Here is a 19,466-nt window from a genome sequence, read left to right as displayed (position 1 = left end):
AGGCAAGAAAAAGAAACAAAGGCATCTAAATTGGAAAGGAGGTAAAATTTTCACTGTTTGCAGATGATATTTTATTCATAGAAAACCCTAAAGACTCCACCAATAACCTATTAGAAATAATAAATGAATACAGTAAAGTTGCAGGGTACAAAATCAGTGTACAAAAATCTGTTGCATTTCTATACACTAACATTGGAACTATCAAAAAAATTAAGAATATAATCTTACTTATAGTTGGAACAAAAAGAATAAAATAACTAGGAATAAATTTAACCAAGGAGGTGAGAAACTTGTACACTGAAAACTATAAGACATTATTGAACAGAATTTAAGACACAAAGAAATGGAAAGATATTTTGTGCTCATGGATTGGAAGAATTAGCATTGTTAAAATGTCCCTAGTATCCAAAGCAATCTGCAGGTTCAGTGCAGTCCCTATCAAAATCCCAATGTCATTTTTCAGAGAACTAGAATTTTAAAAAGTCCTAAAATTTATACAGAACTATTAAAGATCTTAAATAGCCAAAATAATCCTGAGAAAAATGTTCAAAGCCAGAGGTACCATACTCCCTGATTTCAAATTATACTAGAAAACTGTAGTAATAAAAACAGCATGGTATTGGGACTTACTTGGTAGCCCAGTGGTTAAGAATCTCCCTTCCGGTTCAGCGGATGCCGGTTCGATCCCTGGTCAGGGAACTAAGATCCCATATGCTGCAGGGCAACTAAGCCTGTGCACCACAGCTACTGAGCCCACATGCTCTGTGCCATAACTAGAGAGAAGCCCACATGCAGCAACGAGGGGCCTGTGCACCACAGCGAAGGACCCCACATGCCGCAACGCAGGTCCCACGTGCTGCAACTAAGACCCAACACAGCCAAATAAATAAATAAATAAATAAATAAATAAATACCAAGAATTAAAAAATATATATATACTAATCTTTAAAACAAACAAACAAAACCAAAAAGCAACATGGTATTGACATAAACACAGACACACAAATCAATTCAACAGAAGACCCCAGAAATAAAGCCACACAATTAATTTATGACAAAGGAGCAAAGAATATACAATGGAGAAAGGATAGTTTCTTCAATAAATGGTATATGCATAACTGAACAGACTCATGCAAAAGAATGAAGTTAGACCACTCTCTTACACCATACACAAAAATTAACTCAAAATGGATTTAAAGACTTTAATATCTGAAACTATAAAACTAGAAGAAAACATAGGCAGTATGTTCTTTGGTGTAGGTATAAGCAGTATATTTTTAGATATGTCTCCTCAAGCAAGGTAAACAAAAGCAACAATAAACAAATGGGACTCCATCAAACTAAAAACTTCTACACAGCAAAGAAAACCATCAGTAAAATGAAACAGGAATGGATAAAGAAGATGTGGTACATATATACAATGGAATATTAGTCATTAAAAAGAATGAAAAAATGCCATCTGCAGCAACATGGATGGACCTAGAGATTGTCTACTGAGTGAAGTAAGTCAGAGAAGAGAAAAATCATATGATAGTGCTGATATGCAGAATCTAAAATAAATGATACAAATGAACTTACTTACAAAACAGAAACAGACTCACAGACTTAGAGAAGGAACTTATGGTTACTGGGGGGAAGGCTGGGGGGAAGGGATAGTTAGGGAGTTTGGGACTGACATGTACACACTGCTATATTTAAAATGGATAACCAACAGGACCTACTGTATAGCACAGGGAACTATACTCAATATTTTGTAATAACCTATAGTGAAAAAGAATCTAAAAAAGAATAGGTATATGTATATGTATAACTGAATCACTTTGCTGTACACCTGAAACTAACACAACATTGTTAATCAACTATGCTCCAATATAAAATAAAAAATTTAAAAAATGTTGAGCACAAGAACCCATACACCCACCCCACAAATAAATAAAAATTGTATTTTCAACTTGTAAAAATAAATGAAAAGAAAACCTACTGAATGGGAGAAGATATTTGCAAATTGTTTATCTGATAAGGGGTTAATATCCAAAAAAATACAAATAATTCATACAACTCAACAACAAAAAAACAAACAATGTGATTCAAAAATGGGGAGAGGATCTGAAGAGACATTTTTTCCAAAGAAGATGCAAAGCACATGAAAAGATGTTCAAGGTCACAAATTATTAGGAAAATGCAAATCAAAACCACAAGAAGATATTATCTCATGCTTATAGGCTATTATCAAAAAGGCAAGAAATAGCAAGTATTGGGGAGGATGTGGACATGCATTCTTGGTGGGAATGTAAATTAGTACAGCCACTATGGAAAACAGTATAGAGATTCTTCAAAAAATTATGAAGAATAGAACTGCCATGTGATCCAGCTATTCCACTTCTGAGTATTTATCCAAAGAATACAAAAATACTAATTTGAAAAGATACATATATCTCAGTGTTCATCACAGCATTAATCACAGTAGGTAAGGTATGGAAACAAGCTAAGTGCCCATGACAGATGAATGGATAAAGAAGATATGGTATGTGTATATACACACACACACACACACACACACAATGGAATACTACTCAGTCATAAAAAGAAAAATATGAAATCTTGCCACTTGAAAAAACATAGATGGACCTTGAAAGTAATATACTAAATGAAATAAGTCAGAGAAAGACAAATAATGATTTCACTTGTGGAATATAAAAAAAATAAACAAAATAAATGAACAAGCAAAATGAAAACAAACACATAGATACAGACAATAGAGTAGTGGTTACCAGAAGGGATAGGAGGTCGGGGGAGGGTGAAATGCATAAAAGAGGTCAATTGTATGGTGATGGATAGAAACTAAATTTTGAGTGGTGAGCACACTGTAGTGTATACAGAAGTTGAAATATAATGTATACAAGAAACCAGTGTTATAAACCAGTGTTACCTCAGTTAAAAAAATTATAAATCCGAAGACATATGTCATAGGTCAGATGGTGAAAATGCTACTGAAAAAGTAAATTAGGGAGGTTATTATAAGTTTGTGTGTGTGCTCAAGTTCATGTTCTGTAGGGGTGGCTATAGGTTTGGATAGTTACAGGAGAAGGCCTTACTGAGAAGGTGACATTTGAAGACCCGAAGGGAGTGAGGGAGGGAGGGAGGCTATATTTAGATAATTCAAGAACCAATTTCTTTTTTTTTTTTAATTTTTATTGGAGTATGGTCGCTTTACAGTGTTATGTTAGCCTCCACTGCACAGCAAAATGAATCAGCCATACACATACAGATATCCCCTCTCTTTTGGACTTCCCTCCCATTTAGGTTACCACAGTGCATTAGGTAGAGTTCCCTGTGCTATACAGTATGTTCCCATCAGTTGTCTACTTTATACATAGTATCAGAAATGTATATGTGTCAATCCCAGTCTCCCAGTTCCTCCCACCCCACCCCTTTCCCCCTTGGTACCTATACATTTGTTCTTTACATCTGTGTCTCTATTTCTGCTTTGCAAATAAGATCATCCATACCATCTAGATTCCACATATATGTATTATTATACAATATTTGTTTTTCTCTTTCTGACTTACTTCACTCTGTATGGCACTCTTTAGGTCCATCCACATCTCTACAAATGACCCAATTTCATTCCTTTTAATGGCTGAATAATATTCCATTGTATATATGTACCACATCTTCTTTATCCATACCTCTGTTGATGGACATTTAGGTTGCTTCCTTGTCCTTGTAAATAGTGCTGCTGTGAACATTAAGAACCAATTTCCTCTTAACCTGAGGGAAAAACATTTAAGTAAATTCTCATTTATTTTAGTGATTTTTAACTAGCTGGTATACTATTATCACTCATCTTGTACCGCCTTTAGAATCTGGAGGTGATTCTCAATTAAGTGATTTGCAAGTTGACAAACTCTTCTCAGAGTTACTTGACTGGGGTTAGAGAAAGTAGTTTCTTCAGTGTCTATAATTCTGCAGTTTGTTCACTAATCTTTAGTAGTCATGGATCAGTTTGACATTCCAAATCACTCCAGTTTTTACTTACCAAAGTGTCTGGGTGAAAGGAAGTGGGATCTTGTAGAGTAAGTAATGTAGAAGTTTCATAGATAAGGAAGTTAATACATACCTTTTGATTGACTAAATGAGCCTCTGTGGGAAAGTTTTGATAAAATGAACCACTTTGTTATTTTTTTCATCTATTGCATCATAACATTTTCGATAAGAAACTCATTCACTTGTACTTAACTGAGGATTCATTGCAGTTGCAACTCATGCAGGCTTAAAATTTACCTTTACTTAAGCAGACAGTTTCTCCAAGGTGCAAGTTCAAAGCACAAAGATTTGTTTGCATTTATATGTAATTGATATGCTGATTATTTATCAGGTTTACAATTCAGTAAAGCTAAAACCTTAAGGACTTCTACTCGGCCAATACTTCTTTACTCTTTTGCTTTGAGGGGTTGTGATTGAAGAAATACACCATTTAATTTAATTGAAATGATCTAATAAGTTAGATGTTGTTAGTTTGATATTCAGTGTAACTTTGCAATGTTGCTATAGTAGCAGATTTTAGTCACTCATAGGCATGATTTCTAGGGATTCTCAGAGAGAAGTCTAGGTTATATTCTTCACTATTCTGATGTAGCTGAAGTTACTAAATTAATCAGCTGAAGACAGTACTTACCTGTGCCCAGCCTTCTGTAACTAATGCACAAACATTACTTCATTTACCATCAAGGTCGCTGACCTTGAATCACAGTGGGCTGCCTCTCTAAACTGCATGGCATTGGAACTGAATGTGAGTCTTAGATTATAGAGAATTTTTTATACTTAAAAATTTAAGGTCAGGGTGCATGTGGAGCAAACAGAAACTGTATACACAATTTCATTTCTTGGTTGTGTATCTCTTTCATGAATTTTCGTTCTGAAAATACAGAGAGTCTATGGTGCCTGACTGTCTTGTTCATTATCTGGAGAGCCCTTGTTGAAATACTGCCCACAATCCCACGGTTACAGCATTTCTGATGGTCTCAGGTGGCTTTCATGAGCACACAGCTGATAGAAGCCCCCTTCAGCCCTTATTTTAGGCTTGGAGCCCAGAAACAAGCCCAAGGGACCGGGTGGCTTCAAGGCTTCAGGCCCTTTATATGTCAAAAGAATGAGAAGCTGGGCTTCCCTGGTGGAGCAGTGGTTGAGAGTCCGCCTGCTGATGCAGGGAACACGGATTCGTGCCCCGGTCCGGGAAGATCCCACATGCTGCGGAGCGGCTGGGCCCGTGAGCCATGGCCACTGAGCCTGCACGTCCGGAGCCTGTGCTCCGCAACAGGAGAGGTCACAACAGTGACAGGCCCACGTACCGCAAAAAAAAAAAAAAAAAAAAAAAGAATGAGAAGCTAAGCTAGAGAGAGCTGATTTCTTATTTCCCACTCTCATAATGGTTAGGGACAACAGAGATCAAATATTTCTGAAACAGGCTTTTCCTGGTGTTAGGTTTTTGTGGCATTCAAAGATAGGAAAAGGCAATCGAGGCAATGCACTGTGTGCTTTTTGTTTTGTCGGGTTATTAGCTCCTTGAGGTTAGGGATAATGCTTTTCTTTACTTGACAATTCAGATGCTGCAAAAGATGCCATTGTTCAGTATGACTGGACAAAATATAAAATATAAAGATATACTGGGACTCAGGGAGCCAACGTTGTAGTTTTTATATTAATATCTCTAATATTGGGTAGGGGGCTTACAGTTTAGCAGCTTAGAATGTATGAACTATGGTAAATCATCTTAAAATTTTAGTAGCTGAGGAACTAATAAGTTCTGAAGTAAATAAAAAATACCAGGTAAGAAGAGTTGCAAGCCACATATATATTTAAGTTTTAAATTGAAGGATGGCCTAATCATGGGTTGACTGCATGCTGTCTGGTAAAAGCCTGACATAAATTATGTGTATAATTTCTATGAAAAGTCCCTTTTTTTGCAGCAATAAAATAATTAGAGACAATCTGTCTCCCAGAGTGTGGGAAGCTCTAAAGCCAGACATAGTTGCACAAGTTGACACAGTTGGAATTCCTCAGTTCTGATTGCTAAATAAAAGTCTCAGCTATTCAGAATCACAGCAGGCAGTTGCTGACTCTGTACAGATGGTTTTGCATGCATGTTGGCAACTCAAACAGCATGGTATTTAGGTGAATGAGTTTTAGTTTTTGGAATAAAAGGTTGAGATTTATCTTCATGTTTTTCGATGAGTATAATCAATCACCCCTAAATAAAAATAAAATGTATCATAAGGGGCTCCCCTGGTGGCGCGGTGGTTGAGAGTCCGCCTGCTGATGAAGGGGACACGGGTTCGTGCCCCGGTCCGGGGCGGCTGGGCTCGTGAGCCATGGCCCCTGAGCCTGCGCGTCCGCAGCCTGTGCTCCGCAACGGGGAGGCCAAAACAGTGACAGGCCCGCGTACCGCAAAAAAAAAAAAAAAAAAAAAAATTGTATCATAAGTTTAAAGTATCTTCTTCAAAGCCACTTAAAACATTTTTACCAACAGTTAAACTAGTTACATAATGGAGATACAGTAAGATCCATAAGAATGAGGATGTTTTTTGAAGTGAGGAAATGATAAGAAGAAAACTGCAAATGGTCTGGTAAAAAAAAAATTTTTTTTTTAATTTTTACTACTGAGCTAACCCCAGTATGGTAGAATTGTAGGTGTAAGAGGATTATTTATTTAAGAAGTTATAGAAAGAGGAGGGTTGGCCTAGACATGGGAGATTAAGATTCCAGCTCTGATTCTATTGCTTGCACCTTAGTTTTCTCATCTGTAGAATGTAGGTAATTATCTACTCAGTCTGTTTGCCCAGTAGGTTTCTAGTGAGATAAGGAGTACAAATATGACTTGAAAAATTTCATCATTTGTATTTAAGACAGTGAGGTGGCTATAGTAAGTCATTTTATTAAAAGCAGAACACTTGGAACTCAAAAAAGCAATAAAATAATGTATCCCAACAAAATTATCTCTATTGTGGTACCTTAAACATGGGATGGGGTGTTGGCTCAAAGGTACAAAATGGAAACTACACTGTTAAAATGCAAGTTTTCCTGAAATATCCTGAAACATTGTTTTAATATTTCAACATGAGGTAGGACAGCAGAAAAATGAAGTCTGTAGACATGTGGGATAGCAAGTTTATTGAAAACAACTTACAAAAAACATTGTGTAAATGGAGAATAATGGTCTTTGTGCCCTTACTTCCCTGGCAGCCCAGGCTCAACCTTGTTTTGCAGTGTTGTTTTTTTCTGTTCTCTTTGGAAGAACAAGGCATGATGCCAGCATACTTCCACATCTTGTCCAAGACAGAGGCTTATGTATTCGGCTTTCAATTACTATTCATTATAAAATATTTCCAAGCTTTAAGAGGATGTTAGTCATGCTGCTATGTGAAAAAATTATTTTGCCACCATTACTGTTCATGGATAGCCATATTACGTGATATATGTATATATATATATATATATATGTATATATATGTATATATATATATATATATGCTGTAGTTTGGCCAAAGAAAATAAATAAATAAAAATGCAATAGTGAAAACCCAAATATGTGGTCACAATAAACATAGCCAGGGCTTCCCTGGTGGCGCAGTGGTTAAGAATCCGCCTGCCAGTGCAGGGGACACGGGTTCGAGCCCTGGTCCGGGAAAATCCCACATGCCTCGGAGCAACTAAGCCCGTGCGCCACAACTACTGAGACTGCACTCTAGAGCCCGTGAGACACAACTACCGAGCCTGCATGCTACAACTACTGAAGCCCGCGCGCCTAGAGCCTGTGCTCTGCACGCAACAAGAGAAGCCACTGCAACGAGAAGCCCGTGCAACGCAACGAAGAGTAGCCCCCGCTCACCGCAACTAGAGAAAGCCCCACGCGCAGCAACGAAGACCCAATGCAGCAAAACAACAACAACAACAAAAACATAGCTGGCCACTTATGCTATACCCACATTCTAAGCTCATCACTTCATTTAAATTGAACTTAGAATATTTTTGGAGGTTCATGTATGTTAGATTGTTTCTTTGCTTGGTTAAGCAGATTTCATTACTGAGTCTAGCAGTGTTTTCTTAGGGAATGCTGGAATGCAGATATCTGTTAACCACTGGAATGATACTTTGAAGTTTCATCAGAGGCAATATGAGTGTGGTATAAATTTTTTTAATGGTGCATGATGCTAAACTGCTGATGGGAAAATGCACTTAAGTAAATGATAAATTACCTTTTGGAATAGAGACAGTTGACTGTAATAATGTTTGGTATCACTTGAGTGTTTCCTTGGTTGGCAGGCACTTTGGCTGCATTAAATTTGGTGCCATCATATAATGGTAGGTATCATTTTAGGTCCTGAGAGGTAAGCTTAACATAGGAGTAGTAACCAAGAGACAAGAATAGCGTGTCTTTCTAGCCAATGATTTCCTCCTTAAAAATAATAGCAGTTATAATTATGCTAATTTGCCAGGCTCTTACTATGTACTTTACATGCATGATTTCATTTGGTCACTACAACAATCTTATGAAGTAGGTATATTACTATTATCCTCATTTTACAAACAGGTAAATTGAAACTTGAAGAGCTTAAGTAACTTGCCCACATAGCAAAACTGGTAGTCTGTTTGACACCAAAATCCTTGCTTTATTATTTTTTTAAATGAGACTTCTTTATATTAGAAGATGATGCAAGGAAATAAAAACCTAGACTAGCTTTCTCTGTAGTGACTTAAGTTTGTGGAACTTTTAGATTTGTTTGTTTGTTTGTTTGTTTGTTTTTAAACTGGATGCTCTCTCCATTGAGCTTGATTAGATTACCAGAATAATTTTTAGAGGTGGGTTTATTCTAAAGCAATACTGAGATTTTAGGTTAGCACCTAGAATACCTAGGCTGCTTCTGTCAGCTTCCACTGCTTTGGTTTTTGCAAAGCTAACCAACAGATCCTAAATGAAAGAATCTTTTAGCCATTCCCTGTGGCCCTCTGATCTCATCTACTTGACTTGATGTCCAGATCCTCAAGTGTGTTTGTTTGCTGGGGCTCCTCTCTTCCCATAGCACCTTTTATAGCTAGATCCGGGTCTGAGTCTAACCACCTGGCTTTTTATCTCTAATTGCTCTTTGCCAGTCCTAGAAAGGCCTTACTTTACCCCTTGTAAATACTCTGAATTTTTGCATTCTATTCTATTTGACAGCCCCTTATTTTCAAGGCCCTATGCTGGAGGCAGTAAAGACTAGAGAGGTTCTCTGCCCATCACAGGCTTAATGTTTGATGAGGGTAATGGGACTTACACACAAATAAATATATAATATAATAAAATTATAATGTAGGGTATGTCAGTAGACATTCAAAAAGGAGCTAGATTACAGTAGGATAGTACTTCACAGAATTTTCTATCAGATGAGGGGGAAAATGTACTCTCAGTAGTCTGGAAACATGACCCAAACTGGCTGCCTCAATGGAAGTAACAAGATACAAGTTAATTGATATAAATTCTGCTATACTGGCATTTAAAAAAAATGTAAAACAGGATAAAACTACTTCACTTCCTCCTCTTTAGTTTTCTAATAAATGTTGTGGCACCGGAAGATACACTGAAAGTATTCATGGCTTTCTGAACTCCTGGCACACTGCTGTGTGCCATAAGGCATGTCAGTATTTGGTATCTGTAAATCAGCAAATGTGTTGCCCTGGGTGGATTATTTAGGGTGGGGCTTTCAGATTAATCTAGAAAGAGGCAGGTCTTAAATCTATTTTAAAAGAACTAAAGGAAGCTCCAGGTACCATCCTCAAGTATAGCCAGCTGCTCTTGTAAAGTATAATCCAGCTTCACAGTGGAACTGTGAGTACTAATTCATTTGAAGGCAATTGAAGGTCACAGCAGAGACAAAGGGCTGTTTCCAACATGAAGAATGACTCTGTGGATGCTGGGAGAACAGAAGTTTAGATTGTTTTGTTTGGCTGGAACATTGAAGGTACAAAGACCAGTTTGAGAAAAAAGATGGCCTAAAAAACATAGAGGAAAGATGATATGCTTGACTTGCCTAGTAGGTAATAATTTAGTGTGATGCTTTAAAAAGGAGATTAAACTAGTCAAATCATGATTTTATCAGAAATGTGTTTGTCATATGATATCAAGAAGGAGCTGATGGAAAAGGGAAGTAAGTTTTAAGGGCTGGAAATAGGCTGATAGGTGACATGAAAGATAAGGTAACACAAAATGCTCTTCCAGAGTCATTATCTTGGGCAGAGAGATAGTTCAGGTAGTCAAGAGAAAAGAGGGCTAGAAGTGAAGCTAGAACACTAAACACTTTCCATTACCAAATCTGTTAATAAGGGCATAAGTTGTAAGTGCCCAGAAAACAATGATTGGACTAAGGAAGACGTCATGAGTGGGAAGGTAGACCAGGAAGTCCAGGAAAGCATGCCAGGCCATAACCAGTGTTGCTGAGAAGCCTAGGAAACCTGCAAGGTCCTCCATGCTGGATAACTCAATATTTTTTAGTTAAATCAAAAAAGTCAAATGGGATATTTTATAAAATTTTGTTTGGAATTCCAGCATCCAAACTTAAATCTCCACTTAGGAGTTGCCTACATAAGTAGTACTTTTTAAAAGAAAACATGTATTGAGCTAAAACAAGGTGGCTAAAGATAGGTTTATCGTTCCTGAAGGAAAGAGTATGAGGAAGAGAAATCTCAAAGGAAAGCTTATTGAGGCAGGAAGAAAATCCAGAGAAACTGCAGTGTGCCATTGTTTCCTTTGCCTCCCCTTCCCCCTGCCACCCACCCCCCGCAAGTTTTTCCCCCAGGGTAGGAAGATGGGTGATTTATTTCATCCTTTCAACTTTCTATTTTTAACTTGGGTTGTAGCAATAGTGAAGTCTTTGTGGTTTTTCGTTTTTAATTTTTATGGAATTTGTAGCTTTATAGAAACTATGGATAAAATCTGGCCAAGTGTTGGTTCCTGTTTGTTGTTTTTAGGCTGGAATCTTCTGGAACTGCTTGCCAGACACATACCATTTATAGGATTACAAACTGCTTGGTCTTCATCAGAGGCCAGTACCACTATTTATTTTCACTGAACCTCTCCTGAAGATAGTAATTTAATACACAGATTAAATATGTTATGCTTACAATGAAAATATTTCATATTCTGCATTTGCCATCATAATAAATAGTGGTTTAATAGTTAACATTTGTTGAGAACCAGAATTTCAAGTTTCTGTTCTGTACCAGGCACTGTGCTAAGTCCATTTCATGTAATATTCATGGCAGTTTTATAAGGGATTAGTATCTTCCTTTGGTACATGAGGAACCTGAGATTTAGAGAAGCTAAGTGCTTGCTCTAAGCCATATTTCAGTAAGTGGTGGATTGCTGTCCATGACTGTCTGAGTCTTGTGCACACTTAGTCCATGACATGAAAGAATGATTGATTCTAAGGAAGGATGTTTTTCCCCTATCTGAGCACATCCCTCACATAAACCCTGAATGCATATCTGGTGTGGAAATGAATGAGGCTGTCTAAAGCTAGGCTAATTTGTTTTACCATGCCAAAACAATCATGTTGTTCCATCCTAGAATACAACAAGTTTATTTAGTGACCTAGTGTAGTCTGTGCCTTTTGCATTTCCAGAGGGATGAAGAATAGCATCAGTGCCCCATTGCCCTCTGGTGATTCTGTCTCCATTCACCTCCCATGGACACGGCAGTGTTTCTCTAGGGCTTCAAGGAAAGAGAATTCCTTGATTCCATTATTACAAGTCACTCACTTAATTTCACTTCACCTCAACATATATTTATTGAGTGATTACTAGTACCAAGCTTTGTCTTGGACCTTCTTTAGGAAGACTTTCTTTAATAATATTGGATAACCATGATTTTCTAGCCATTTATGTAAAATAGAAAATAGCAAAGTAGGCATTTTCAAACTTTGTTCAAATAAGAGCCATAGGAATGATTCTGACTGACAAGAAGTTCTTATTGTGTTTCTTTCTTACACTTTGCCACAAACCCAGTGTTCTTTTCCTCTGACTTTTCTCCATCTAACAATCTGACATTTGTAGCTCTCTGAGAGAACATTAAAAGCATAACTGCAGGTATTAAAAGCCAAGGCTTATTTGGTAATTCCTTGATGTATTCTCCTATATAATGTATGGTTTGTTTATTATTAAGGCTTGCAGTGATATTCATGTTCCCAGTACCATAAGCTTTTCAGTAATTTATCTATGGTGGATTCTCATGTTATGAATGCATTGGTAGTTGGTGTACACTTTTCTCTTCCTGGTCCCTTTGTTCTCTTTTCTGTCTGCTTTCTTTTGGGCACTAATGGTGAAGAGAGATGAAGAATATATATCTACCTTTAAGAAGCTTAACACCTAGAACATTATTCAGTTATCTTGTGGCACTAGAAAGTACAAGAAAGAATGTGCATTTCCTTTGACTTTTAGACCATCTAATATATGTTTGCTGGTAGCTTATTCCAGGCTAATAAGCATACTAGCTCACTCTCATATAGCTCAGTACAGAGAGTCTTACTATCTTAGATTTTATACAGCAGGTAAGGGATTAATTAGATGTTGTCTAAAGGTCACATGCTCCCTGGTTTTAATGCTTATTACTCTTTGGGAAGTAGCTATGGTATGTAGTAGAAAGAACATCCAATTTGGGAAGCAGTCCAGGTTGGAGTCGAGCTCTTAGACTCTGGGCAAATTAAGTTATTACCTAACTTTTCAGAGCTTCAGCCCTCATAGCTTTGTGTGAGAATTAAGAAAAATACATAAGAACTTTGAAAGAGTAAAACATCTTACTGACACCGTTGCTATCGTTATTGTGAATGTATATGAAAGCTTCTTGTATTGGAAAGTGGATAACTCATGTTTTACATCTGGAAGGCTTAAGTATTTATACACCTTGCAGAAATTAATGGTTTCAACAGTTGAGCTCTAATTGTATACAAGATATGGTAGTGGATACTTGGGTAGTATTCATTGATGATAAAGTTTTCTACCTTTAAAACACTATTTAAAATAAGGTGGATAACCTAGGTTTATGAATAACTTGATAAAAGGTAAAATAGAGAAAGCACAGCAAGAGCGTCACAACATGTAGTAGGAGGTATACAGGAGGCGATAATGCCACATTGAAAGGGATCAGGCAGACCTTTTTGGAGGAAATGGGGACATGAGAGAGAGAGATCTTGAAAGAGAACTTGGGAGAAGAGTCTATCCTAAGGAGGTGGAATAACAATATAAAATAGGTACAAGAGACTGGATGGTCTGTTGCTGGTGGTACTCAGCTTGATATGAGTCACGATAGAGGTGTTTGGATATGTAGGTAGAAGCTGCCTTTTGAAAGCTTTTGGACATTTTGTTAATGTGGCCTCGCCTGGTGTGTTGTCACGTCTTTCAAGTTCTTGTCTTCATTGAATCCTCTAAGGAGCCATCCCCCATGCACTCCAGCTGGACTGATTGTGCCTTCTTATTTGTTACCTCTGTGCACAGAGCCATCTGGCAGTGTGGTTAAGTGGCGACTCTGGAGCCAGGCTCCCTGGGTCGAAATTCTTGCTGTTATTTACTAGCTTGAGCAACCTTGGGGATGTCATTTAACCTCTCTGTGCCTCAGTTCCTTCATCTGTAAAATGAGAGTGATGGTATCTACTTCATGAGGCTGTTGTGAAGATTAATGGTTTTAGTTTACATTAAGTTCTTGGATAAGTATCAGGCACATAGTAAGTACTATCTGCGGTGATGTTATTATTAGCCTCTGTCGGATACTTTATCCATTGTCCTCTGATATGATTTATTTACATACCTCATGTCCCTATAGGACTGTGCCCTTTTGAGGGAAGGATATATTCTGTTCTTACCTTTGTATTCCCATGGCTTCATCCTGTGTTCCTTCTGCACTGTAAAATCTCATCCCAGAGCAACTAGATTTCAAGAAAAACTGCCTTAGACCAATGGACTGGCTGGTTGTACTTGTTCTGAGATAAATATAGCTAACATTGTACAAGTAATTCCATTAACACTTCTAAAGTAACAGGTAACTCTAGCTCTTAAGTCTGTGTGTAAGAAGAGTTGTAATTAAATATTTACTAAGTGTTTTTTATTTCTCTAATGAGGTTGAAGTGTTTCTAATGAAATGAAGTTTTAGTGCTTCATTAGCATCATTTAATCGTGGGTGCTACGGGTTAACTCTTTGATATAAAAACATTGCTGACTAATTAAAGCCTACTGTAATTCTTCCAAGTTATAATGTGAATACCTGTGAAGACACCCTATGCTTAACTCATTAGGTAAATAGAAAGGAGATGATATGAGTGATACTTGCAGCATCTTTACTATGTACAACTTTGACCCCTAGTAAATGTTACTCCTCTACCTTCACCTTGAATATAGCCAGGGTGGCTCCGACTGGGATTTTTTTCCTTGTTTGTCTTCATGTTCTAATAGTTGAGTAGAAATAGGGAGAAAGAGACTGTCTTGCCTATGCTAGATTCCCTGCTTGTCATGCTTTATACAGTTGATCTTTCTTTTTGTATTTAAGAGAAATGTAGATTCTATCATTACACAATTTGATACTTTAAAATTCAACAGGAAACTTTAAGAACTGAATTAGGTTTTAAATTCAAGGTCTATATAACTGGATGTGAATCAATTTTATTTACAAGGATTTAGTACCAGTACTTCTCTTTTGTGCATCTCACCATTGTTTAGAAATCTTAGACAATTAGGGAAGGGTGTGTTCCATGGAGTTATAAGTCAGTGAAAGGTGTTGCTCTTTCTAGTTCAGAATTGCACTCAGTGGGAGATGGAGCCAAAATTACAAGTGTGAACTGGATTCCTCATTTTTCAGATTGCTTCATATGACTGCCAGAAAATATCATAAGTTCTTTACTTTGGTCACATTTTTGACCTCATCATTATTTTGGTTTTCGGAAAATGAGAACAAACAAAAGGAAAATCAAGAACTCAGACACTTGAAGTTGAAAATAAGTCGTTTTTCGAACTTCCCCTTTATTTTGGGGATTATCTGAACTAGTTGAGAACCATATTTTCTTTTCTTTTTTTTTTTTTTTGTGGTACGTGGGCCTCTCACTGTTGTGGCCTCTCCCGCCGTGGAACACAGGCTCCGGACGCGCAGGCTCAGTGGCCATGTCTCACGGGCCCAGCCACTCCGCAGCATGTGGGATCTTCCCGGACCGGGGCACGAACCCGTGTCCCTTGCATCGGCAGGCAGACTCTCAACCACTGCGCCACCAGGGAAGCCCCAACAGACTGTTTTATTGAGCACTTTCCAAGGTTGTCTAAGGCCTAACAGCTGCCACCTTCATTCCTGAAATTTTCCCTTTTCCTTTCTTTTCTGAGACTTTCAACAGGGAAACAGCCAACACGTTTTAAGTGCTTAGCTGTATGTCAGACACTGTTCTAAATGCTTCATCTATATTAACTCGTTTACTCCTCCCAATAACCCTGAGAGATGGGTTCTGTTCCACTTAACAGATGAGGTACAGAGTGGTTATGAAGGCTGCCCATGATCATGCCACTGGTTGGTAGAAGTGGGAAGCTAACCCATTTCATCTGCCACTAGAGCTCATACTCGATCCCTTGGCTCTATGGACAGTGGGCTCCTGTGTTCTTGTTCAGGGATGGGAATTTTTACAGTGTACTCACTGAGATCTCTGTGAAAGGACAAAACAGCTTACCTTTCTCAGTCAAGGAGCAAGGCCATGGGAAGCAAAGAATGGTCTAGGAAGAAATGTTTGGTTGTGGGGTTTTATGTCAGGAGTTCCCTAGGACAGCGGTCCCCAGCCTTTTTGGCACCAGGGACCGGTTTCATGGAAGACAATTTTTCCACAGACCGGGGTCGGGGGGATGGTTTCAGGATGATTCAAGCACGTTATACTTATTGTGTACTTTTTATTTCTATTATTATTACATCGTAATATATAATGAAATAATTATATACCTCACCATAATGCAGAATCAGTGGCAGCCCTGAGCTTGTTTTCACTTGCCACTCAGTGATAGGGCTTTGATATGAGTCTGCAAGCAAATGATTTATTATGGTCTCTGTGCAGTCAAACCTCTCTGCTAATGATAATCTGTATTTGCAGCCTCTCCCAGCCAGATCATCAGGCATTAGATTCTCATAAGGAGTGCGCAGCCTAAATCCCTCGCGTGCACAGTTCACAGTAGGGTTCGAGCTCCTATGAGAATCCAATGCCGCCACTGATCTGACAGGAGGCGGAGCTCAGGAGATTAATGGGAGTGATGGGGAGCGGCTGTAAATACAGATGAAGCTTCGCTTGCTCACCCGCCCCTCACCTCCTGCTGTGCAGCCTGGTTCCTAACATGCCACGGACCACTACCAGTCCTGGCCTGGGGGTTGGGGACCCCTGCCCTAGGACAAAGCTTCCAGGTACCTCCTTGAGTTTGAAGGGAAACTCAGAGGAACTTGTGGTGATGAGGGGAGAGAAGGAAGGCTATCTGTTACAGGATTCCTGTTCCTGATCCACCCATATTACCTACTACCCCCACTCTGCTTTAGGAATTCCATCTGTGACTTCAAATCCAGTTTAGCATAAGGCCTGTATATTGTACATGGAAAAATAAACGTTAAATGGAATGTTTTTCCCCTTTCTCACGGAGAGTACCTGCACACAGCTTGGCTTAAAAATTATCCTAATAGTCTGATTTTTTTTTTTTTTTGTCTTCTCATAACATTTGATATAGGTGTTATGATTTCTTTACCCTTAGCCAGAGCTATGCAATGTCAGATAAATGCATACTTTTGCATGCATGGGTCCCTTTTGTCTGGAAGGCCAGTCAACTTTCCCACCTTTTGAGCTGGGCTTGAATGGTAACAACTGATGCCATTTATTAAGTTGCCTAGGCTGTACCAGGCACAAACTTCATTTAGTTTTTATAACAACCTGTGAGATGAGTATTCCTTCTCTGTTCCATAGGTAAGAAAAACAGGTCTTGTGAAGGATGAATGATTTGTCTAGGGCCTCACAGCCAACTGGTGAAGTCTAGTTCTGATGAAGCCTTTGTTTTTCTCATTGACTAACAACCCACTAAGGAGGCTCTTTTCATCTTTCTTCCTGAGAGCCCAAAGCAGAACCATTCTTAAGCTGATAGACCTTTCTATTCTCCTAAATCCAAAGTACCTCTTAAGTAGAATGTGCAGCTGGCACCAAAGTTCCACCCCTCTTTTGGGAAGAGGTGTTAGTCTGTGAGTAGTAATACCCTCTTTCCAGAGCACAATTTATTTTTTCAAACAAGATTTAAAAAAATCTGTCTTTGTGTGTGTGTGTGTGTGTGCGCGTGTGTGTTAAAAGCCTCTTTGAGGCTCAAGACCTGTGGTCTTCAGAATTCCTGTTGGTGAGGGTGTTGGTGAGTTCTTGATTCACATGGTGCAGTAAGTGACCTTGTTTGGAGACCTATTCACTCATGGGTGCTTACTGTGATTGGTACCTGGGCTTGCAGTTTCATGAGTGGTGGGTTACCACATTAAGTCCTGGTGTCACGTCTAGGCATCGGGCCATAATTGTTCTCTTAAAGAAAAATGATTCTGATGCTAGTTAAAATCGTAAGGAGGACTTTATTCAGGTCAGATGCGGTAGGTGTCGAGAGTGTCACAATAGGGGAGAGAGTTCAGGCTCCACCCTGAATGCAACAAGAAAAAATGCGGATTTATAGCCGAGGAGCATGTTGGGTGGCGGGGCTGGGGGGGCTGTCAGTGGATGGAAAGTTACTAAGAGGAGAAGATGTAAATGTTTAGAGGATTCTTGGTGAAGGCAGGTCAAGGGCTTAAGCATCAAAGGTGGGGGATGGGGAATTTGATGAGATATCAGTTTAGATATTCTCTAAACTGACTTGGCAGGATTTTTGCTAAAACTGGTCTATGTAGGCCCAGTGAGGACAGAGAGCCAAAGTAGAGGTATAGTCAAGAAGACAGCTCAGAGGAGCCTGACTGAAGATTGGTCAAGGAGAGAGTCTTTGTCAAGTCCTATTGCTTGAATTAAATGTTAAGGATTCGAGGTATCAGAATTGAATGATGGGAGATAACATTAAATAAAGTGTAGACAGACTTCCATAAAAATGTGTTTCCTACAGGCATAGACTTCTGTGAAGGGTTAGCATGGTAGATCACAGTAGCTCTGAGAGGTGGGACCTCTAAAGCTTCCCTGATGCTGTGCTGTCAGATTGATATAATTTTATTTAACAAACATAAATAGTGCTTATTAAGTGCCAGATTCTGTTCTAAATGCTTTGCAAATGTTACCTTACTTAGTCCTCAAAACAGCTCTATAAAGTGGTTATACTACTGTTATTCACTCTTTACAGATGAGGGAGTAGAGGCCCAGAGGAGTTAAAAAAATTTGCCCAAGGTCACATAATGAGTAAATGGTAGGACTTGGATTTCAACCCAGGCCACCTTGGCTCCAGAGTCTGCATTCTTAGTCACTGTTAGGTTGCATCCTAGGCTGTTGCCTACCAGGAATTTACTTCTCATTATTCTGGGCTTTTCTTTATTCTCTCCATGATTAAGTAAGAATTCTTCTTCTGGATTTAGTCACTCTCTGGAATTTGTTCAGACTGAAGTCAGGACTGAGGAGTATGTTTAGCTTGAGGTCTCCTATAAATCACAAGGTTATTCGTAAACAACTTTTCTCGTGGCCTTTCACCTTAGAATGAGAATGTGTTTATTGGTAAAAACACATTCCCTATCTGTTCCACATTCCCTGTCTGTATAGAATAACATCGGTGACCCTTTCTAATCAAAGGTTCGCTACTTTTCTTTTTTTTTCCCACCAGTAACCTTGGTAGCATTCCTTCTTCTTCTTCTTCTTCTTTTTTAAATAAGTGTTCCATTTATAGGGAATGAATGGTAATTCTTTGATAAAGGCTTTGGGAAATTGGCTTCCAGATAATACACAATTGGCACCAAAACTTTCTTAAAGGGGCAAATCTGCTTTGGAAGCAGAGCAGATCTAATCCCTAAAGTATTTCTCTAGTAGTCTCTTTAAATTCTGCTTAAATTTGTCAAGCTGGTATTTTAAAAGGTTCTGGTTAATATAGCATTAGCAGCAAAGTTATGTAAATACATGTGGAAACTCTTGAGTATTCCATGGTATTGTACCTTCAAATTATGATTTTTTTTTTAAACTTTTAATTACAGATCTGTCTATGGCAGTACAGAAATTTTCCCAGTCACTGCAAGATTTCCAGTTTGAATGTATTGGTGATGCTGAAACAGATGATGAAATTAGTATTGGTGAGTTGTGATATTTTTCAATATTCTAAGTAATAATTTTAAAAGTCTTACTTCAGATAATGACTTGATTGAAATCAAACAGATTCACACACCCAAATACCAAATATGTCAAATATTCTGACTTTGATAAAAGCATAAGGGCGATTTTTTTGGTTTCTGT

The 19,466-nt window shown here is 38.3% G+C and overlaps 1 protein-coding gene across 3 annotated transcripts in view; it reads left to right on the top strand.

Moving 5' to 3' along the window:
* ARHGAP42 (Rho GTPase activating protein 42) overlaps nucleotides 1-19,466 on the top strand; it is a gene marked incomplete at its 3' end in the record, with an annotated part of 300,025 nt that overhangs the window by 51,639 nt on the left and 228,920 nt on the right. For all 3 annotated transcript variants that reach the window (XM_081238752.1, XM_081238751.1, XM_081238753.1), the window contains exon 2: nucleotides 19,211-19,306. In XM_081238752.1, the coding sequence (XP_081094878.1) occupies nucleotides 19,211-19,306 (96 nt within the window). The remainder of the gene's footprint in view (nucleotides 1-19,210; nucleotides 19,307-19,466) is intronic.

This window comes from Mesoplodon bidens (assembly GCF_964165515.1).
Source record: "Mesoplodon bidens genome assembly, chromosome: 7".
In the NCBI taxonomy this organism is placed as follows: Eukaryota; Metazoa; Chordata; class Mammalia; order Artiodactyla; family Ziphiidae; genus Mesoplodon; species Mesoplodon bidens.
This window is presented reverse-complemented; position numbering and strand designations above follow the sequence as displayed.